Source organism: Elgaria multicarinata, chromosome 10 (genome assembly GCF_023053635.1).
Source record: "Elgaria multicarinata webbii isolate HBS135686 ecotype San Diego chromosome 10, rElgMul1.1.pri, whole genome shotgun sequence".
Classification (NCBI taxonomy): domain Eukaryota; kingdom Metazoa; phylum Chordata; class Lepidosauria; order Squamata; family Anguidae; genus Elgaria; species Elgaria multicarinata.
Window position 1 is genome coordinate 2,996,448 of NC_086180.1, and position 23,398 is coordinate 3,019,845.

General features: G+C 47.9%; 1 protein-coding gene across 1 annotated transcript in view; it reads right to left on the reverse strand.

Annotated features, from left to right (window-relative positions):
- Positions 1–23,398, reverse strand: part of ADISSP (adipose secreted signaling protein) — an 80,781-nt gene that overhangs the window by 40,409 nt on the left and 16,974 nt on the right. Inside the window, exon 2 of the mRNA XM_063136059.1 lies at positions 5,300–5,406. Coding sequence (XP_062992129.1) covers positions 5,300–5,318 — 19 coding nt within the window. The 5' untranslated portion in view covers positions 5,319–5,406. The remainder of the gene's footprint in view (positions 1–5,299; positions 5,407–23,398) is intronic.

A 23,398-nucleotide genomic window follows, 5' to 3' on the forward strand; every position in this document is an offset into this window, starting at 1 on the left:
GGGTTGTAGGGTGGGTGAAGATGCACCACGCCTGTGCCGCACGCTGGGTTCAGACTACACAGCAACCCGTACCGCAGTGTGGGTAATTAGAGTAATCCTGGGCCCTGTCTAGACGTCGTACTGAAGGCGCATGGATGCGCCCCAAGTACGACCCCAAAACGATAGTGTAGACTACAGCCAGAAGAGACGGAGGAGGCTGGGGAATCCGGGCGCGTCCTTGCCGCCGCCGCCGCCTCCCCGCCGGTCTCCTGCTGCCTGGGTAAGAGTGACCCGGGTCGGAGAGCTCGGCGGAAGCCGAGCTCTCCGACCCGGGTCACTCTTACCCAGGCAGCAGGAGACCGGCGGGGAGGCGGCGGCGGCAAGGACGCGCCCAGATTCTCCAGCCGCCGCCGCCTCCATCTCTTCTGGCTGTAGTCTACACTATCGTTTTGGGGTTGTACTTGGGGCGCATCCATGCGCCTTCAGTACGACGTCTAGACAGGGCCCTGGTCACATCATTGGCATACAAGATGTGGCATTGCTTCCCCTGCTGATCATCCAAACCCGGACACTGTCTCCTTGGCTTCCTGCCCAAACCCTTTAAAGCCAGGAGACAGAGCTGCAAATGTCCCACGGTCTCTCCGCCTCCTCCTTAAGTCCATTACATAGAGAAAGAGCATCACGAGAGGGCCTGGCTACCTCCCTGGGCTCGAAGGCACGAGGAACAGCTTTGTAGAAAGGCAGCCAGCCATTCTCAACCACGGCAGGGCCCAAGAGGAATCCAGTCTTTGATTCATCTCCAGAAACAATAATGTCCATCTGGACATCACACCAATGGGATTAGCGTTAAAACAAACACATAAACAAAAAACGATTACGAGAGAAAGACGTCACATGAAATCAGCCTTCCCATCATGGTACCTTTCAGACAGGAGTTGTGGAGTTGCACTCCAACATCTGGAAGGCCCCAGATAGGGAGAAGGATGGCTCAAATGCAGCCAAGCGGCCAAGCAGGCAAGGGACAGACAGCGTGGGGAAATTCAAGGAAAGGGTAATAGGGGGTGCGAAGGAAGGAGATCAAACCCAGACTGGGAGAAGAGAACAGGAATCTGTTCGTAAGCCTGCCAACATGAGAGCGTGCATGGAGCAAATATTCCATTACGCTCTAGCAGGACTGAGACAGGAAACCCAGGATGGAGCTACACAGACAAAAGGCTGGCTTGATTCTTAGGGGTCAAGCTCACCACAGGCAAAAGGCAAGTTTAGTTCCCATTTGCAACTCTCCCCCTTGACTACCACAAGATGTAGTGATGGCCACCAATTTGGGTGGCTTTAAAAGGGGGTTGGATAAATTCCTGGAGGCGAAGGCTATCAATGGCTACTAGCCCTGATGGTTGGGTGCTATCTCCAGTATTTGAGGCAGTAAGCCTGTGTGCACCAGTTGCTGGGGAACATGGGTGGGAGGGTGCTGTTGCACCATGTCTTGCCTTGTTGATCCCTGGCCAGTGTGTGAACAGAATGCTGGACTAGACGGAGCCTGGGTCTGTTCCAGCATCAGGGCTGTTCTTTAATAGGGATAAATGCCAAGTTCTACATCTAGGAACTAGAAACCAAATACACGGTTACAAGATGGGGGATACTTGGCTCAGCAATACTACAAACGAGAAGGATCTTGGAATTGTTGTAGATCGCAAGCTGAATATGAGCCAACAGTGCGATACGGCTGCAAGAAAGGCAAATGCTATTTTGGGCTGCATTAATAGAAGTATAGCTTCCAAATCACGTGAGGTACTGGTTCCTCTCTATTCGGTCCTGGTTAGGCCTCATCTAGAGTATTGCATCCAGTTCGGGGCTCTACAATTCAAGAAGGACAGAGACAAGCCGGAGCGTGTTCAGAGGAGGGCAACCAGGATGATCAGGGGTCTGGAAACAAAGCCCTATGAAGAGAGACTGAAAGAACTGGACATGTTTAGCCTGGAGAAGAGAAGATTGAGGGGAGACATGAGAGCACTCTTCAAATACTTAAAAGGTTGTCACGCAGAGGAGGGCCAGGATCTCTTCTCGATCCTCCCAGAGTGCAGGACACGGAATAACGGGCTCAAGTTAAAGGAAGCCAGATTCCGGCTGGACATCAGGAAAAACTTCCTGACTGTTACAGCAGTACAACAATGGAATCAGTTACCTAGGGAGGTTGTGGGCTCTTCCACACTAGAGGCCTTCAAGAGGCAGCTGGACAACCCTCTGTCAGGGATGCTTTAGGGTGGATTCCTGCATTGAACAGGGGGTTGGACTCGATGGCCTTGTAGGCCCCTTCCAACTCTACTGTTCTATGATTCTATGATTCTATGACTTTCTCCCGGGGGATGCTGCCTTGTTCTAGGTCAGGCTAGTGGTCCAGGTAGCCCAGTATTTTTCCCTCTAATTGGCAGCAGCTCTGCAGGGTCTTGGGCAGAGAGAGGCCGAAGACGTGTCCGGCTGGATCATAAAATCATAGAATAGTATTATTATTATTATTTATTTATTTATTTATTTATTTATTTATATAGCACCATCAATGTACATGGTGCTGTACAGAGTAAAACAGTAAATAGCAATACCCTGCCGCATAGGCTTACAAGTTGGAAGGGGTCTCTAAGGCGATCCAGTCCAACCCCCTGCTCAATGCAAGAATCCACCCTAAAGCATCCCTGACAGAGGGTTGTCCAGCTGCCTCTTGAAGGCCTCTAGTGTGGGAGAGCCCACCACCTGCCTAGGTAACTGATTCCATTGTCGTACTGCTCTAACAGTCTGGAAGTTTTTCCTGATGTCCAGCTGCAATCTGGCTTCCTTTAACTTGAGCCTATTATTCCGTGTCCTGCACTCTGGGAGGATCGAGAAGAGATCCTGGCCCTCCTCTGTGTGACGACCTTTCAAGGATTTGAAGAGTGCTATCCTGTCTCCCCTCCATCAGACCAAAGGCCTCTCTAGCCTGGGTTCCTGTTTCCCACAGTGGCCAACTAGATGCCCGCATGGGATGCCCACAAACAAGGCATGAGGATACTGGCCAACTCTCGCTCGTGCCCCCTGGCAACTGGGATTCAGAGGTCTCTGCCATCATCCGCTACTCTCTGTCCCTCTTAATTGGAAGTGCTGAGGACGGGATTTAGGGTCTTCCAGATGCAAAGCATTTCCTCAACCGCTAAATCAAAGCCCCTCTCTATAGAAGCGTAAGATTTCCCTTCACTCCGCTGAAGAGAATGAAGTAACTGCATGGGGGACGCTGCAGCAGCAAAGGCAAAACCTGCCCTGAGCCCATTAAGCCAGGAGGCCAAATCGTTGCCCCAACAGAGATCCGGCAGGCCCTGCCACCTCCCGCACCATGAAAGCAGCATGCTGGGGGAGGGCGGGTAGCTTCAACACAAGCCACGCTTGGCACATGCCAGTCTGTTGCCAGCAGTTCACCCTAGCACCATCAAGGCTGAAATGGAAGCCACGTGAGGCTGCCCAGCAAGTTAATGGCAAAGAGGGGATTAGAACCCGGGTCTCCAAGGTCAAAAGACAGCCCTCCATCTCTTCTCAAACCAGGAATCAGGTCTTCCGGTGGAGTCCCAGCGGCCAAGAGAGGATACCAGGGTGCGGTTCGATTTATGCTCGTTCACTGCGGTAGGTTCACTACAGCCGTACAGCTGTTGAGTTCTACCTTCCTAGTTGGGCTTATTTATTAGCAAACTTTACCACTCTGTGTGAGCTTCATATCCAGGTGAGGATTTGAACCCGGTTCGACCACCCTGTTCCCTTCTCAATCTCAGCTTAAGGCAGCCTCTCCCAAACCTCCAGATGTGCTGGACTTCAACTCCCATCAAGGTACCTTGCTGGCTGGGGGTGATGGAAGCCATGGTCAAAGATACCTGGAAGGCACTAGGCTGAGGAGGCTGACATAAGGTCTTCATTATTTGCTGCATAGATGCAAACTCACCCCATACGAAGACAGGCAGGCAGGGAAGGCCAAAAACTACGCTACCGTCTCCTTTGCCTGTTAAAAGGTTTTGTCAACTCTCCTCCGGGGTGAATTTCACTGACTTGCCTCTCCAGAAAATCTTGTCCAGTACAATGTGAAGGAGGGGGGAAGCGTTCCAGTCTCCACTACCATGAGCAATGCACCAGGCATGAAATAAGGCAAGATAATTGTGAGTGTGTGTGCGGGTGTGTGTGTGTGTGTGTTTAAAAAAGCTGGGGGAGTTTTACAGCAAATACAGAAGGGCCATTCCTTGGATAACCCAAACATCTTTTCAAAGGGCAGTTGAGCCCTCCAAAGCTAGAGGGCTGGCCCCTTGCAGGGTCTTGTTTATCACATCTGCACCAGTCCTTCTTCCAAGGAACTTGGGGCTTACCCCCCCCCCTGCCCTCCCCATTTTATTCTGCAACAATCCTGCGAGGAAGGTTAGCCTGAGGCTGCCCTTTGCACCAAACGACCTACAGCGAGTTTCACGGCTGTGGGAATTCGAACCTGGGATTTCCTGCATTCAAGTGCATAACAATGCACTGCACCAAAACTGACTCCAATCCCTTCATTACGGTTGAGCTCTGAGATCTGGACTTATTTGCCAGAGGCTGTTCTTAGAAGTCTGCAGCCACTGGCTTTAACACCTGCATCTGCTTACTAAAACTGATGATTAAAGGAGGCAGGTTACAAAGGCTAATAATAATAATAATAATAATAATAATAATAATAATAATAATAAAGCAGCAGCAGCAAAAAAAGATGCGGTGATTCTGCATGAAATTTAGTCAACTCTTTTATGTGTCCCTGAATACCAATTCCCTTGGCTATGTTCCACTTACCCCAGAACAGTTCTACTGGCACAAGATTTAATTTTAAAAAATTCTCTTTCACTTTTCTGTGGCAACAGCCAGTAATTTAAACAGCTTCAGACAAAAATCAGACAAAATTCATGTTGCATCCATTTAGCACCTAGTATTAGCCCCGAACCACCACCCTATAGAGAGGTGCTGTGTCCCTTTCCGTGCTAGGTGCTGGGGACAAGCAAAAGACCAGGGAATGGTCATCCCCCTCCTGGCGTGTCCTGCTTGTGAGCCTCCGGCTAGAGACGTCCAACTGGAATAGAGAGTTGCTGGACTTTGCCTCATCCAACCGGACGGTTCTCGCCTCCGGACATGGACAACTCTGGGGTCGATGAGCTCTGAATTGCAGCCTGCGTGGCCAAGTAAACGTGCCGAGGCACAGAAAGGCAAAGAAGACCAAACAGAGGATGCACAGGTCACCACGGCAACAGGCATCCCGCCGCACGGGTACCACGCCGGCTGCCCGGCCGCCACTCACCCTTGTTTGCTGTCGCCATCTGACCCGCGAAGCGTTGCTCCGGTTCTGCGTTGAAGTTCAGCCCCGATCAGCAAGAGGCCATCCTCTTCGGGAATGCAGCCGGCTGCCTTCGGAAACGAAGAGGCAATGCAGGGTTGGAGAAAGGGAGAAAAGGCAGGAATGAGCCAGGGCGGCACTTTCAGCACGGGAGCCAAGTAATCCCCAAAGCTCCTTGTACTGGGTGGGCAGCGCCTTGCCCAAGGAACTCTCAAAACATTCCCCCTGGGTCCTAAAGGCTGACATGTCCAAAGCCACCCCAACGTTGTTGTTTTTTCAGCTGGGAGGGACAGCTCTCTTCAATGCGATCAGGAACGTGGAACAAAGGTAGGAGACTTGTGGTCCGTCTAGCTCCGGGGCAATGGGTCTCTGGGGTTTCAGGGAGCAGTTTTCCAGCCCTACCTAGAGATGCTGGCAACGAACCCGGGACCTTCTCCATGCAAGCAGGAGCTCTGCCAGTGGGGTACACTGCCTCCCCATAAGCCGCACAGAAACAGGTCTTTCGGGGGACAAGAGGCGGTAGGGGACTTTGGGCGCTTCCAGTCCAATTCAGTGGGGTTTGCACAGTACACTTTCCAGTGGATCGTGGCCAGTGGAGGTCAACCTTTGGCATTTCCAGCCTGGGCAACCACGTGTCTTCAACCAGCCCTGCTTCCCTAGGCATATTCAACGGAGAATGGTGATGCATAAAACATGCGCTGAGCAACTGTAATACAAAGTATGCCCCTTTGCCCGTCCTAACCTCAAAAAAAATATAGAATTGTCCAGAAAACAACAACACTACTTATCACGCCCATTTCACAGTGCTAATTCTCCATGTGGCACTGCAGCCTTCCCCTGGTTTTGAGGGTGACCGTATTCCACAAGGTTAGTTGACACTGTGTAGAACTTAGGTCTAGTTCTCACCGAGATGACCAGCTGCACCTGGGCTAGAGATGAGAAGGCCGGGGGGGGGGGGGGGGATGGAAAAATACTTCTCCTCCCCATTTTTTCCTGAAGCTTTTATTTCTCCAGAAAATTTGGAAAAATTGGGGGGGGGGAATGGTTCATAGAATGTTTTATTTTAGCATAAAATTTAAGACAAGGTGTTCATATATTTACTTTTCCAAATGATTTCTAAAAACTATGCACAGCATCAGATTATTACAATTTCTGTAAACCAAGGACAAGCAAATACTAATATTGCATATATTTTTCAATTTTTCCAAAAATTTCTTTTTTTTCCCTGGAAAAAAATGGAGAAAAAACTGGTTCCCCCCCCCCCCCTCCCATGGCTTCAAAATTTCTGGAAATTTTACATCTCTAATCTGGGCGATAGCAATTTATATTGGGGGTGGGGGAGCTGTACTGGATCAGACCCAAAGGTTATCTGGGCCTTCCTCAAGTCGGAGCCCTCCAGATGTGTTGGACTACAACTTTCACAATCCCCAGCCAAACATAATCCAACACACAACTGGGATTCAGAGGTGTGTTACCTGCAGACCTGGAGGTAACATACAGCTACCGTGACAAATCGCCATCTAGAGATGTAAAATTTCCGGAAATTTTGAAGCCATGGAAAAAACCCGGGGGGGTTTCAGTTTTTTTCGGGGGGAAACGGAAATTTCCGGAAAATTTGAAATAATGCAATATTAGCAGTTTTTACAGATTGAAAGTCACTTTGTTACTTTAGGAACATAAAATGTAATTATGTCCAAGTTGGTTTGCCATAAAATTATTACATTTGGTATATTAAAAGTAGTGTATTCAAACAATTATTACAAATTTAATTTACTTTTTAAACTTTTTTTTTTTGGTAACAAATGGAGCTACAAACACCTGAACTGTAAGGAACCTCTTTGGTTTTGCCAGTTTATGAGGAGCAGGCAAAAAACAATTTTATAACACAACAACTAAAGAAACCACCAACATTAGTAACAAAGAAAATTATTTATGTCTCTGCTAGTCCTCCAGTGTCAAGACATAAAGCCCCCATTCCCATAAAAAGAACTGAGAAAAATGGGGGGAACCAAGACTCAATGAATATGCATTATATTTAATCAGACTCATTTTCTGACCTAGAACTATCAGTATTAGTTTCAGTCCCTGCTTCCATGGAAGTGCTGCCCCCTAGAGGCAGAAATGCATCTTGCTCTTGCATTTGAGAGTTGTAGTCTCAGTTTGCAACCTAGGACTTGCTTGTCCTTGGTGCACAGACCTTGGAATAATCTGACATTGTACAGTTTTTAGAAATCATTTGGAGAAGTAAATATCTGAACACCTTGTCTTAAACATTTTATTCATCATGCTAAAATAAAACATCCCGTAATCTGTTTTTTCTTCATTTTTTTCAATTTTTTTGGAAAAAAACCAAAAAAAGGCTTCGGGGGAAAAACGGGAAAAAACTTTTTTTTCCCAAATTTTTCCTGTTTTTTTCCGGCCCTTCACATCTCTAAATGTGACAGCTCCCTGCAGGTAAATTAAGCCATGCTGGGCCAATATGGCATGAAAACAAGCTCATTCTTTGCTTATGCAAAGGACATCTTGCCCATCAATCGAGACCCTCTCTTAAGCCTTCTCCAGGTGCCCTCAACCTTCCGACGCGGCAGAGAGGGCCTTCTTGGTCGTGGCACCTGGGCTCTGGGAATCTTCCCAGAGGGAGAATCACCTGGCCCTTCTAACATCTCCCAGGCTGAGTCTGCCCAGCACTTTTAACAGTAATTAATTTCTACTGCTCTATTTTACTTTGCTGCTAATTGTAAATAGGACAGCAGAACCTACTACTGTTAAGGAAAATAAAAGCCCAGCAACATGTCGTGAGTACATCAAAGGCAGACTTCCCCAATCCAGCACCCTCCAGGTGGCTGGGACTATAACGGCAATTAAGCCCTGCCTGGGGTGATGGGTATTGTAGTCCGACGCATTTGAAGGGCTCCAGATTGGGCAGGATTGCTGCCTCAAGGGAATCAGGGAAAACAGAAAGCAATCCCTTGCCCCATGAACAAATGTTCCTCTCTCCCACCTACACACACACACACACCCGGTGCGTGGAAAGAAATCAGAGAGCACTAATATTCCTACAAAATTGTCACAAGCCTTGCCTTTCACTCAGTCGCGTGCCTCCCATTTCAAGCCTCAAGTTTGGGGAAAAGTTTGGGATAGTTTTATTTCTCAGCAAGTCATCCATGACCTCCGTGACAGCGATGCTTTCTAGAAGTGCATCGGATCTACCGTAACCACAGCACGAAAAGTCAAACCTTGACACACACACAAACACCCCATAATGTGAAATAAGTGATCCACAGGCAAAACGAGAACTCCAGTTCAAACAGGACACATCCCAGCCACTCAGACTGCCAAGCATTTTACACGCTCAGCAGTTCCGATTCGAAGGCTCAGACACTCCAAAGAGGCCTCCGTACTACCTATTCCCTAAATCTCGAAAACAAGCATGTCGCTATTATCTTTTCTTGCACAATTTCTCCAGACTTCCAGCCTCAAACAGGTTATGCCAGAATGCATCGTAAGTGACACTGCAGAAAGATGTGTCTGATATAAAAATAGAGCCCTCGTTGAAGTTTTCACCTGCCCTGGCTTCTGGACAAAAAAAAAAGAAGTGATATCCTTGTGTTATCACATCCATGCTATACACCTTTTAATATTATTTTTTTTAAAAAAAATTAATAACACATTGAAGGGAATATTCACACCTGCATTAGAACTGCAAAGTCTCAAAAATGGAGGTGTGTGGAGGTAGGGAGCCATAAAAGGAAAAGTGGGAACTAGAACAGGAATACAATTCAACATGAACACACCTGCAAACATACTGGTTTGCACAATGAAGCCCATTCAGTTTTGCCTGGCATTTCAGCCAAGGATCAGACCGAGGGTCTATCTAGTCCAGCATTCTGTTCCCACCGGGGTGGATAAAAATCAATGATTTTTTAAAAAATAAATTTTTAAAATTTAAATTGGATTTTTTAAAATTTAAATATGATTTTTTTATTTAAATTGGATTTTTTTTAAAAAAAATGCTTTTTGAGGAAAAATCTATCTAAAGATAGTTTTATATTTAAGTTACATTATAGTCCAAAGGTTATTCATCATGAAATCAGGACTTTTTATTCACTCAGTATTTTAACACTTAATTTTAACTTAAATTTAAATGTTACTGTTTTAACTCTGTATTTTAATCTTATATCAATTTTGCTGCGTGGTTTTATCCTGGTTGCGCTTTTTATACTGTATTTCGTAATTGTGCTTTTAACCTGTTGGTTGTTTTATTGTGGCTTTAATTTTTGTGAACCGCCCAGAGAGCTTCGGCTATTGGGCGGTATAAAAATGTAATAAATAAATAAATAAATAAATAGTTTTTCATTAGGTAGCATGAGGCTGCTTAAATTTTTTGGGTAAATGAATCCCATTAATCCATTCACGACGTCATGCTCTTCCAGAGGTTTCTGTAAGATTATTTTTCTCCTTCCAATAAAGTACAGCAGAAAAGTTGTCCAAATATGAATGATTAACCTATTAAACTGGAGATAGTTCACCTTGCCATCATTTCATAATTATCGATGATGTGTTTCTAATAGTATAACTAAATCAGTATTATATATATATATATATATATATATATATATATATATCTGTAAAACTAATCTGAAAAGTTGCTATTCTAAAAATGAAACCTTCATCTGGTTGTAAATATTAAGATTATACCAGCAAGAAGGAGTCTTTGGTAACTCTGAGTTGGGTAAAATATAGCGAGGAAGAGTGCACTTTTTTGGGGGGGGCAGTCACATGATTAAATCGAGTTATAGAATCATAGAATAGCAGAGTTGGAAGGGGCCTACAAGGCCATCAAGTCCAACCCCCTGCTCAAGGCAGGAATCCACCCTAAAGCATCCCTGACAGATGGTTGTCCAGCTGCCTCTTGAAGGCCTCTAGTGGGGGAGAGCCCACCACCTCCCTAGGTCACTGGTTCCATTGTTGTACTGCTCTAACAGTCAGGAAGTTTTTCCTGATGTCCAGCTGGAATCTGGCTTCCTGTCACTTGAGCCCATTATTCCGTGTCCTGCACTCTGGGAAGATTGAGAAGAGATCCTGGCCCTCCTCTGTGTGACAACCTTTTAAGTCTTTCCGAGTACTGATTTAAATCATGATTTAAATCAAATTGATTTAAATCAAATCCACCCTAGTTCCCACAGTAGCCAACCAGCTGGAAACCTTCAAATAGGACATGAACATCATAGCACCCTTCCGCCCATGTTCCCCAGCGACTGGAGTACATAGACAGCCTGCCTCCATTACTGGAGATAACATACAGTCATCAGGACTAGTAACCTGACCCACCATGAATTTATCAAACTGACCCACCATGAATTTATCAAATTTATCAACTTCCGGAGGGATATCCGTGTTAGTCTGTAGCAGCAAAAAACTAAGTCTCTTGCAGTGCTTTGAGGACTAACAGACTTATGGCAGAAGTTTTGTGTTCCCAAGTCCACCTCAATTTGGTTGTTTTAAAAAAGCGCCTTTTTCTGGTACAGAACCCCACAATCCCACCCTGCAACACACCTCTCGGAAGTCCAGGGCAAGAATTTGGGGGAGAAACTGATGGTGACCAATTGGCGTCAATGCCAAACCCCCACCATGGCCCATCTTTGATATGTTCTTCTAGAGCTGTACGAAAAACAACGTATTCCCACCCCCCACGGCTTGCAAGTTCTTTGGATTCCAGCGCAATCCTTCCAAAATGTAACGCTTCAAAGCTCAAGCGGTGGAGGAAGAATATGAATTGAGAAGAACTCCAGACCACTTGACCTGGAACAGGAGATTTAAAGGCAATTTAGACGTTGGGGTTGTCGCTGTGTGAATGAGGCTGTTGCCTGCACACTCCCGCCTCTCCTGGGTGCTCCGATTTCACCTCTGCCATCTAATTTAAGAGCAAGCTATGCCTCTTGAACTGGGCAAACCAAACTTTGCCTGCAAGCCATAGTTTTGAACCTGATCAGGGTTGGGACCCTACCACGGGCATTGGTGCAGTGGTCAATTGGGAAGTGCAGGCGCTCATCGTGACGGTCTCCACAGCCACGCCCTCACGGAGACTTGAAAATGCAGGCGGCGCTGTTGTTCCATATCAGTCAACCGGTGCTAGCAGTTTTTGTCTCCACCCAGAGCACATCTTTTGCAAAGCTAATGGGCCTTTGTTGCCCAATGGGGAACCAAGACACCCCGGGCCCGATTCAAAGTGCTGGTATTAACATTTAAAGCCCTAAATGGCTTGGGTCCAGGAACGCCTCCTCCCATATGTACCTGCCCAGACCCTAAGGTCATCCTCAGGGGTCCTTCTCCGTGAGCCCCTGCCAAAGGAAGGGAGGCAGGTGGCTACCAGGAGGAGGGCCTTCTCTGCTGTGGCACCCCAGCTGTGGAATGAGCTCCCTAAGGAGGTTCGCTTGGCACCTACATTATATGCCTTTAGACGCCAGGTGAAGACCTTTTTATTCTCTCAGCATTTTAACAGTCTATAAATAAATTTTAACTTGGTGTGGGTTTTTTTTAGATTTGTAATTTTGCATTGCTGCTGTTTTTATCTGGTTGAGCTTTTATATTGTATTTGATATTATGGTTTTATACTGTTGTTTTATACTTTGAATGTTTTTAATTTTTGTGAACCGCCCAGAGAGCTCCGGCTATTGGGTGGTATAAAAATGCAATAAATAAATAAATAAATAAATAAAATACTTCGCATTAGAACAGGGGACAATATATAATTGCTGGAACAATTCATCCCCCCTCTAGCTAGTGTGAAGATTTCAGCTAAGCTCAGAGAAGACAGAGAAGTTGGGCCAGGAGACTGAGCAGGGGGTTGGACTCGATGGCCTTGTAGGCCCCTTCCAACTCTGCTATTCTATGATTCTATGACACCAGCGTCCCTGCTAATAAGCAAATACCAGAGCTGCATCCCCGTGAGCCCTGATTCCATCATGCCACTGGCCAAGGAGCATGGGGGATGGGGGGGGCTCTAATTCTCTCCCCACCACCCCAGGAGGTCCCCTTTCTTCCACTGGTGACCCAGGTTTCCAGGAACCGCCAAAGAGCTCATCCATCTAGGGTAACATCTGAAGATCCCCCAGCAACGTTTTCCCAGAATAAAGGCTTGCATGTTAGGGAAGTGGGTCGACCATCCAATGTGGCTCACACTGGCCCATCACCCCTGGGCAACTCAATTAAGCGACATCCCATCGCCCAAGACAGATTCCGGCCCCTGTCTTGTCACAGCCAGCCAAGCATCCTGCCCGGTCAGCTGCGCCCAAAGAAAAGGAGAAAACCCAAGGGGCTTGCACTCTGTCGCCAGGGCCGGCGCTGCCATAGAGGCCAGTCAGGTGGCCGCCTAGAGTGCCAAGGTAAGGAGGGCGCCGAACGCCGCGCCCGGAAGTCGCCCTCCCACTCTCAGAGACGCTCTGGCCGAATGAGGGCAGCTTCCGGGCACGCCGTTCCAAAGCCGCCCTTCCGCCCACCCCAGCGTCCCTGGCTTGGCTTCGGCTGGGTGCCCGCCCAGCCAAAGCCAAGCCGGGACGCTGGGGGCGGGGCGAAGGGACAGCTCCACGTTCTGACTTCCGGCGTGTGCCGGACGTCAGAACGTGGAGCCGTCTGACCGCCCCACCCACAGCGTCCCAGCATGGCTTCAGCTGGGCCCTTCGCTGGGGGGGGAGGGGAACGGACAGCTCCACATTCTGGTGTCTGGGCACGCCGGATGTCAGAACATGGAGCCGCCCGCCCTCCCGCCCCACCGCAGCATCCCGCCCAGCCGAAGCCAAGCCAGGACGCTGGGGGGGGGCAACAGATGGCTCCACATTGCCCCCCCCCGCGTCCTGGCTTGGCTTCATTTGGGCCCACCCAGCGAAAGCCAAGCCAGGACGCTGGGGTGTGTGTGCAAATGGACGGCTCCACGTTCTGACTTCCGGCGTGCGCCGGACATCAGAACATGGAGCCGTCTGACCACCCCTCCCCCAGCGTCTCAGCTTGGCTTCATTTGGGCCCACCCAGCCAAAGCTAAGCCGGGACGCTGGGGGGGGGGGAACGGACAGCTCCACGTTCTGGCGTCCGGGCACGCCGGACATCAGAAGGTGGAGCTGTCCGCCCGCCCCACCGCAGCGTCCCGCCCAGCCGGGATGACTTCAGGCGAGGGAAAGGTAAGGTGACCTCCATCCCCACCTGTCTCCACCTACCTGGGGTGGGGTGGGGGTGGGGGGTACGGTGGGGTGTGTGTGAAAGCAGCTCACCTTGCCTAGGGTGCAAAAAAGCCTGGCACCAGCCCTGTCTGTTGCCACCTTTCCCGTTCCGAAATGCAGCTTTCGCGCCCTACGCAGCCCCCACCCCGACTTCCCTCGTGGCTGCCACGGGGGGGGGGGGAGTGGGCAAGGTGGGGTACAAAGCCAGCCCCTGCACTTGTTAACCACGGCAATGAAGCTCAGCGAACACCCAGCCTCTTAGCAACACCACAATCCCACGCCTTGCCTAGGGGAGCGCGGCGGCAGCTTTCTCGTCCTCTGCCTCCTGCTGTTTAGTTGCAATCTCTGCACCAAACGGCAGCAGAAGAAACTCACGCAAGAGTGGAAGCCAAAGGCGGGGGGGGGGGGCAGAAGACGTCATTCCAGAGCGTGGTGCAGCTTTCCTTCCCCAAATCCCCACCTCGGTCATCCACTCCAGCAATCTTAAAGACAGGTGTGGGGGTTGAGCAGATATTAGAACTTACAGCAGGTAATTATGCTTAGCAGAGAGACGTGATCCAGGGTTTTTAAAAAGACGCTTTGCATGTCGTGGAGAAAGAAAGAGAGAGGTTTTCGTTCTCTCTCTCTCTCTCTCTCTCTCTCTCTCTCCTAATCGTCTGGTGTCATCTCATGAACGGTGGGAGATTCAGGGCAGATAAAAGGTGTCTGAAACAAACAAGCCAAAAACATTCTAACAGGGTGTAGTGCAAAGCCAGGCGGTAGATCTACTTGGAGATGTCTGGGCAGCATTTCGGACTCCCAACTCTTCCTTTCCCTCTTCTAAATAAGGCTGCAGAGATGGAAGAAAGCTTAAGTGGGAACCAGGAATGGATTTTTGTGTGACCTTCCAGTACTAAGAAACACATTTCTGTCCTGAACATGTGCTCAAAGGCACCCTTCTTCCTTAATTCTAACCCTGCCCAGCTACTATTTTGCACCAGGCTCTGGTGGCTTTCAGGGTTTGGGGCAAGGGGGGGAACAGTCCCATAAACCTGAGCCTGCCCACCCCAGAGTAAGAAATATTAGTAGCTCAGTCACTGCACAAGTCACTAGTGCAGCCTTCCTCAACCTGGGGCGCTCCAGATGTGTTGGACTGCATCTCCCAGAATGCCCCAGCCAGCTGGCTGGGGCATTCTGGGAGTTGTAGTCCAACACATCTGGAGCGCCCCAGGTTGAGGAAGGCTGCACTAGATGGCCTTTGGGTGAGTCTCTCAACCCGTCATCTGCAACATGAGGATAATAACAGCGGCCTGCCTTACAAGGTTGTTGTGAGGATTACAGTGACACAATGCATGTTAAGCACGTTGAACACCCTGAAACAAGCACTTCACTAATGCTTATGTTGCAACACAGCAACAACAAAGGGCCACCCAACGCACCTCAACTACACAAGGAAAAAGCGAAAGGGGAACTCCTAGATTGCAAAATCTCGTGAACCCAGAGAACTTCATGTTAAAATACACAGAGCAACACGCTATCCTGTGTAGAAACAGTCAAGGAAAAAACACATGTCAAGACTTAAGCTGCGCAATTCTGTTGTGTCTCAGTACAAGTCCAGGAAGTACAAGTCAAGGAGAGGCCACAACCTTCCTAGGTAACTGGTTCCATTGTCATACTGCTCTAACAGTCAGGAAGTTTTTCCTGACGTCCAGACGGAATCTGGTTTCTTGTAACTCAATCCCATTATTCCAAGTCCTGCACTATGGAATGATCGAAAAGAGATCCTGGCCCTCCTCTGTGTGACAACCTTTCAAGTATTTGAAGACATGATTGCACTCTTCAAATACTTGAAAAGTTGTCCCACAGAGGAGATCCAGGAACTCTTCCCGATCATCCCAGAGCACATGACACGGAATAATGGGCTTGAGTTACAGGAAGCCAGATTCCGGCTGGACATCAGGAAAAACTTCCTGACTGTTAGAGCAGTACGACAATGGAACCAGTTATCTAGGGAGGTGGTGGGCTCTCCCATACTAGAGGCATTCAAGAGGCAGCTAGACAAGCATCTGTCAGGGATGCTTTAGGGTGGATTCCTGCACTGAGCAGGGGGTTGGACTTGATGGCCTTGTAGACCCCTTCCAACTCTGCTATTCTATGATTCTATGAGGGCAGGTTTAGTGGCACCTCAGAGGCAACAGCGGTTGGTGGAGAGGTGAAGCTAAGTCATCCACATCATTTCTCTCCCCTTTTCCTTGACTGACAGAAATGGAATTATGGAGAGAGAGAGAGAGAGAGAGAGAGAGAGAGAGAGAGAGAGAGAGAGAGAGAGAGCACCAGACAAATCTTCCTTGAGTTTTCATAATTCGAGGCAATAGAATTTGACATTCTTTGGCACATAACTTACATTTTCTTTTAGGGCACAGTTAATGTAGCCCTAGAGGGTCCTCCCTAGCTTGCCCCCACAAGCTTGGAACTCACATGGGCATGGAGAGAAGAATGAGGCAGGTTGCATCCTGCTGCATTCAGGCAAATGGGTGTCACTGAAGCAGAAATCTAGTCATCGGGTCAGGGAGGGAAGGAGAAATGAAATGAAGAATATAGCTCTTTCAGGCTGAAAAAACTCCCTGCATACGCAACAGTCTGGGAGTGGACCATAGTTCAGTGGTAGAACCCACCCCCCCCCAGAACAACTCCACAGTTAAAAGGACCTGAAAGCAGAAAGGTCCTTTCTCTACCTGTGGACCAACTCTTTGACTAAGCAGGAGGCAGCTTCACACATCCTTCAAACTGTGCATTCAGAAATGCTCAAGGTCGATCAAGGGCGGAGGCAGCACAGACAGAGCGCACCTGCACAGGTAAAGGGGAGGGATGCAAAAGCCTGGAAGACAGTGTAATCTTCAGGCATTTCCTTTTCAAGCAGCATGCACGTTTTATGAAGAGAGAGAAAATGAAAGCGCTTCGCTAGCGTTTGCAAAAACGAAAGAGCAAGGAAGGTTACTTCTGCTTGGGAGCGAAGGGGAAAGAATGAACACACAGACGACGGATTGTGTTTACCAAGGGCTTTATGGGATTAATAAAGAAAGAACGGGATTAAGGGGCAAAGCATCTCAGGAAAGGCAGACGGGAGACAAAGGCTGCAATCCAGACACACTCACCAGCCCAATCAAATGAAGACAATGCTAATTACCCGTGAGTAAACACAGAGAGGATATTACTGGAAGGCTGTAATCCTATCCACACTTTCCTGGAATTAAACCCTGTTGAAAGGAGTGGGACTTACTTCTGAGTAAACATGCATGCCCAGAAAATCATGGTTAGGACCTGGTAGAGGCTGTGGTTTACTGGATTTCAGGTCTCAGTATTGATTGCCTCCTGAAAGAGGACATCTCTACTAGCGGGAGCAATAAAGTATCAGCTGGTTAGCAACACTATGCCTCCAGATCTGGAGGCCAGTACCAGAGAAAAGTGTTTCCTTGACCGCCGTCAAAGCTACAGAAAAATCCATGCAGGTTTCATGCCCCAGCTGGCTACTTTTAGCCCAGGTGTGCCTGCCATTTGAGCTCCATTTCTGGGATGGAGAAGAGCATTGTAGAACTTTGTTCCAATTTATGGGCCACTTTCAGAGTTCAATGGGCCATGTGGCCCAATTCCACGAGGAAAAACGGGGAGAGCTAAGCTATGATGCTATAAATCTTTATTTTTATTCTTAAATCAGTTCTTCAATGTACTTAACGCGTTTTGGACGTTGTCCTCCATCAGGAGCAGAAGGTGGAGCGTTTTTGAGAAGCAACAGATGCTTGGCGTACAAGCTAAGAGTTTCTTTTATAATTAGGTTTTATCATTATATAAGAACATCAGAAGAGCCCTGATGCTGGATCAGACCAAGGGTCCATCTACTCCAGCCTTTCTCAACCTGGGGCGCTCCAGATGTGTTGGACTACACCTCCCAGAATGCCCCAGCCAGCTGGCTGGGGCATTCTGGGAGGTGCAGTCCAACACATCTGGAGCGCCCCAGGTTGAGAAAGGCTGATCTAGTCCAACACTCTGTTCACACAATGGCCAACCAGCCGTCGACCAGGGATGAACAAGCAGGACATGGTGCAACAGCACCCTCCCGCCCATGTTCCCCAGCAACTGGTGCACACAGGCTTGCTGCCTCAAATACCAGAAATAGCACACAACCATCAGGGCTAGTAGACACTGATAGCCTTCGCCTGCAGGAATTTCTCCAACCCCCTTTTAAAGCCATCCAAATGGTGGCCACCACTACATCTTGTGGTAGTGAGTTCCGTAATTTAACTCTGCGCTGTGTGAAGAAGTCCTTCCTTTTATTTGTCCTGGAACTCCCACCAATCAGTTTCATGGGATGACCCCTTTGGGTTCTAGTATTATGGGATAGGGAGAAAAATGTCCCCCTATCCACATTGTCTGGACTATTTTACTTGGAATCGCGAAACTACAGTCTAGTGTTTTTCTCCTCCGTTTCCTGCTTCTGCTCCTGACGAAGGACAATGTCCGAAACCCGTTGAGTACATTGAAGAACTGATTTAAGAATAAAAATAGAGATTTATAGCACCAGAGCTTTGCTCTCCCCATTTTTCCTCGGTTTGGTGGTGCTTCTTTCTCTCGCTTTTGCACCAATTCCATGAGCCCAAACACACACACCAAAGTTCAGCCCATTTGGGCATAATCTGCTCCAGGCCTGGCACAGAAGGAGAAGCAAAGAGGCCCTCTTTGGTGGGAGCCGAAACCAGTGATGCTGCAGCAGCTGTATGAAACACATCTCTCTTGTGGAACTTGCACCTCGCCTGTAAACATCAGAGCTGTCCCTGATCGCAAGGACTCTTTCTGCCATGTCGCTACCCGTGCGCCTCATCACTGCAGGCATATAAACATCCGCTCATGGACGACAATAGCACAGAACAGCCACTGCATGAACAGAAAGCTAGACTACTCCTAGCAGGCCTCTTCTTCCGTTCGCAACAGCAGAGGACAGACATGCCGAAAGATGCAGGTATCTCAAATTTTAAAAGATCTCACACTGCAGGGTTTATTTATTTATTTATTTATTACACTTATATACCGCCCCCATAGCCAGGGCTCTCTGGGCGGTTTACAGAAATTCTAAAATTAAGATAAAAACGAATATACAAAATTTAAAATTCTAAAACACAGAACATACACACATAAAGCATTAAAAACTGTTAAAAAACTAAACATGTGGGTAATTAAGATGTGCCGCCATATGCCTGGGCAAAGAGGAAGGTCTTAACCTGGCGCCGGAAAGATAGCAGCGTTGGCGCCAGGCGAGCCTCGTCAGGGAGATAGTTCCAGAATCTGGGGGCCACCACCGAAAAGGCCCTGTCCCTCGTTGCCACACTCCCAGCCTCTCTCGGAGTAGGCACCCGGAGGAGGACCTTAGATGTTGAACGTAGTGACCGGGTATATTCACACCGGGAGAGGCGTTTCGTCAGGTATTGTGGTCCCAAGCCATGTAAGGCTTTATAGGTTAAAACCAGCACCTTGAATTGGGCTCGGAAACATACAGGCAGCCAGTGCAAGCGGACCAGAGCAGGTGTTATATGGTCGAACCTTCTGGTTCCCGAAATCAATCTGGCCGCTGCATTTTGCACGAGCTGCAGCTTCCGAACCGTCTTGGAAAAGTTTCCCTGCCTGCAAACCCAGGAGAGCTTCTGCCGGACAGAATTGGCAATACTGACCTAGATGGGCCAAAGGTTTGACCCAGGATAAGGCAGCTTCTATGTTCCTCTTGTATGCACGCTATGGCCTGGTTCAGACAACACGCTAAACCATGCTGCTTAACCACAAAATGGTTAAGGGAATGCATGCATTCCCTTAACCAATTTGTGGTTTAGCACATTGTCTGAACCAGGCCAATGGCAGGAGAGAAGCATTTCTTGTGGACTAGGAACTTCGGCAGATTTATTCACAAGACTGCACTCTACTATTTACCAGCTCAAAGCCATAACGAGCATGCACAACCAGAGCTGGTTGAGTACAAACATAAGGAAGAGTGAGAAGAGTGATAGGTTCTTCCACAGCACAGCGAAGAGCCATGGATGGAACCGTAACATCATCAATCCTTTCTGATTGGTTGTTTTCCCATGGGCTCCCGAATGATGGGTTCTCACCCTCAGCGATCACCAGTAGGAAAATTGACCCTCAGCCCTCCTCCTCCTCTTCCTCGAAGGCAGGTCTGTGGTGATGATAGAAGCAGCCAATGAGACTGTTTCAAAAAAGTGGGGCGGCATGGGGGATTTAGGGGGTAGGAAAATTTAAAATTTAGTGGGGAGGATCTATGCTCTACTTTACTGTGCATGCTTCAAAGCACACAACCAACTCTGAACTTAATTGTGAATTTATAATACATCAAGCCAGGCTCGCTGCGAAGGCAAGCATTACGGACCATTGAGTTTCAGCCAATGATCCAACCCATTACGAAATTCAGTGGCATCACTAATTCTAAGAAAAAACAAAGGAGTTTCTGCAAGGCTGACATCTGCTTACCTCTTGCATCCTACGAGAAATACACTGGGGTTACATGCAGAGCCAAAGTACAAATCTGTTCCCACAGTAATACAAACCAGGGATTCTAATGCTAAAATTAGTCAAAAGGCAACCAATTAATACTCCCATTTCACCAGGGAGGAACATGGAGGCTGAGCGATTCTCTCGAGGAGAGCAACAGGAGAGAATTAGGTTTTCCCACACGCAGCGTTATGTGCTAAAACATACTGGCAGCCAGAAACTCTTGCTAATTTCATGCAAATTCCTCAGGGATCTAACCAGTGGATCGCAATTTACCCTCTGTCCACCCCCTGCTGTAAAATGCAGAATATGGACTAACACAGAAGCTCATGAACTCTTTTTTTTTTAATTTAAGGCAAGTTTCTAGCCCTCATATGTGAAGAGAGAACACCAAAACACATTAGTAGTTTCTACCCAAAATTCAGACTCCAGGTAGAGAATTCCAGTAATCAGCAGGTATGAACATTCATGTACCATTAACTACCAGTTCCTTGCAATTTTGCTATCCCCACCCTATTCAGGGAAACCCCTCTGACATTGTAATGGATCAGTAAAGTGCTTTTTCCCCCTGAGTGGTGGGATTAATGCTCCAGCCAGAGAATCGGGGAGAGAGATAATACCCAAATTTTATCCCACAATCATTTATGTAGCTTTTGACGTCAAGTGGGCCAATTCTATGGCCAGCCTTGATGGTGCTGGAGCTCACTGGTCATCACAGCACCAACTCTGTGGCACACAGCACTACTGACATCCTTGCGCTGAGCCAGGAGACGTGCTGTAGTACCTTTGGGCTTTGGATCTCCGGCACAGCACGCGTGGGCCAAACTTGAATGGTACTCAAAAAAGGAGCCGTAAAACAAAAAATACAGATAAAGTGGTCAGGACAGCGAGGTGGGATTTTTCAGGGGGCTGGAGAGAAGAGAAGGAAAAATGGCTGCGGTATTTAAATTCACAGAACAGTGAAAGTACAATAGCAATTATCCCATATGTCTGCACATTTGGCAGAAGGCGGAGGGAAGTGGTTAGAAAGGCATTAGATAGACGGATGGATGAGAGCCAAGCCCTGGGGTGGCTTGGCTTTTAAAGAGCTGCCTGTGTAATGGAGCCGAGATCTGTAAATAATAGTTTTTTTTGGGGGGGGGGAAGGTATTTGCAATGGAGTAAACTGGAATTAGCACCATAAGGGACGGAACATGTACAAATGCTTGCTACTTCTGTTTTTAAAAACTCCAGGCATGTCAAGCTAAGTGCCTCCGAGCATGTACAGAGTGCCTTTCCTTGGATGAGAATGGAGATGTGAAGACCCGGAAAAATTTGGAAAAAAACATTCCCCCCCCCCCGCCCCTAGTTTTTCCCTGAAGCCTTTTTTTTTCCGAAAAAATTGGGGGGGGGGGTGACGAAGAAAAAATGGATTATGGGATGTTTTATTTTAGCATGATGAATAAAATGTTTAAGACAAGGTGTCCAGATATTTACTTCTACAAATGATTTCTAAAAACTATGTATAGTATCAGATTATTACAATTTCTGTGCACCGAGGACAAGAGGCTACGACTCTCAAAGGCAAGAGCAAGATGCATTTCTGCCTCTAGGGGGCAGTACTGCCACCGATGAAGGGACTGAAGCTAATAGTGATGGCTATAGTTCAGGAAACGAGTCTCATTAAATTCCATGCATATTCATTGAATCTCAGTCCCCCGTTTTTTCTCAGTTCATTTTATGGGATTGGGTGCTTTATGTCTGCTTGACACTGTGGAGGACTAGCAGAGACATAAATGATTTTCTTTGTTACTAATGTTGATGGTTTCGTCTGTTGTTGTTTTAAATTGTTTTTTGCCTGCTCCTCATAAACTGTACATTTAAATTATCAAATGTAACTCTTGGAATTGTTGTAGATCACAAGCTGAATATGAGCCAACAGTGCGATATGGCTGCAAGAAAGGCAAATGCTATTTTGGGCTGCATTAATAGAAGTATAGCTTCCAAATCACGTGAGGTACTGGTTCCTCTCTATTCGGCCCTGGTTAGGCCTCATCAAGAGTATTGCATCCAGTTCTGGGCTCCACAATTCAAGAAGGACGCAGACAAGCTGGAGTGTGTTCAGAGGAGGGCAACCAGGATGATCAGGGGTCTGGAAACAAAGCCCTATGAGGAGAGACTGAAAGAACTGGGCATGTTTAGCCTGGAGAAGAGAAGATGGAGGGGAGACAGGATAGCACTCTTCAAATACTTAAAAGGTTGTCCCACAGAGGAGGGCCAGGATCTCTTCTCGATCCTCCCAGAGTGCAGGACACGGAATAATGGGCTCAAGTTAAAGGAAGCCAGATTCCAGCTGGACATCAGGAAAAACTTCCTGACTGTTAGAGCAGTACGACAATGGAACCAGTTCCCTAGGGAGGTTGTGGGCTCTCCCACACTAGAGGCCTTGAAGGGGCAGCTGGACAACCATCTGTCAGGGATGCTTTAGGGTGGATTCCTGCATTGAGCAGGCGGTTGGACTCGATGGCCTTGTAGGCCCCTTCCAACTCTGCTCTTCTATGATTCTATGATTCTATGATTCTGCACAAGGTCAGGGACAAGCCTCTAGATGACATGCTCCAGAGCTAAGCCGGAGAACAGGTTTGCTGAGAATAACGCCCTGGCTGAAATGGAACCACTGAGTGGGAAGTGGCCTTGGGCGAACCGCCATGAAACCGATACAAGGGCAGCTTCTGCTGGATGGTGCCCAGAAGGTTTACCACGCGAGCGCAGGCCTGATCCCGAGGGCAGCAAGATACCACCTGGCCCTGTGCAGGCCCAGCTGTAACTCCAGAGATCACTGCAGGAGCCAATGGACCAGTGTGAGGTGAAGCACCCCCATACATCTGGGGAGCCCTGAAAAACCTGGACTTGAGCCTAGTCCCTATGGGAGGGACACATCCTCTCAGCCTAACTCATGAGCCTAAACATGTCCTGGGCTACTACCATACTATTCACAGAATCATCAGTCAAGCTGGTGCTTTACAGAGGAACGTTGGCAAAGGGATAGGTCCCTGCCCCGAGGAAATTGCAATCTATGTTTTGCATTGAAAGGAACAAAAACAGCAGAACCTTCGAAAGTACGAGAGGGTTTCCAGTCACGTCTGAGGCTCCTTCGCCATGGTAACCATCTCTCTCTCTCTCTCTCTCTCTCTCTCTCTCACACACACACACACACACACACACACATACTCGCACCTCGCTTCAACATTAGAACACAGCCACAACTTCGCACTTCCCATAACACAGCTGGTTTTCACTCACTCACACACACACACACACATTATAGGCACATTTGTAGAAA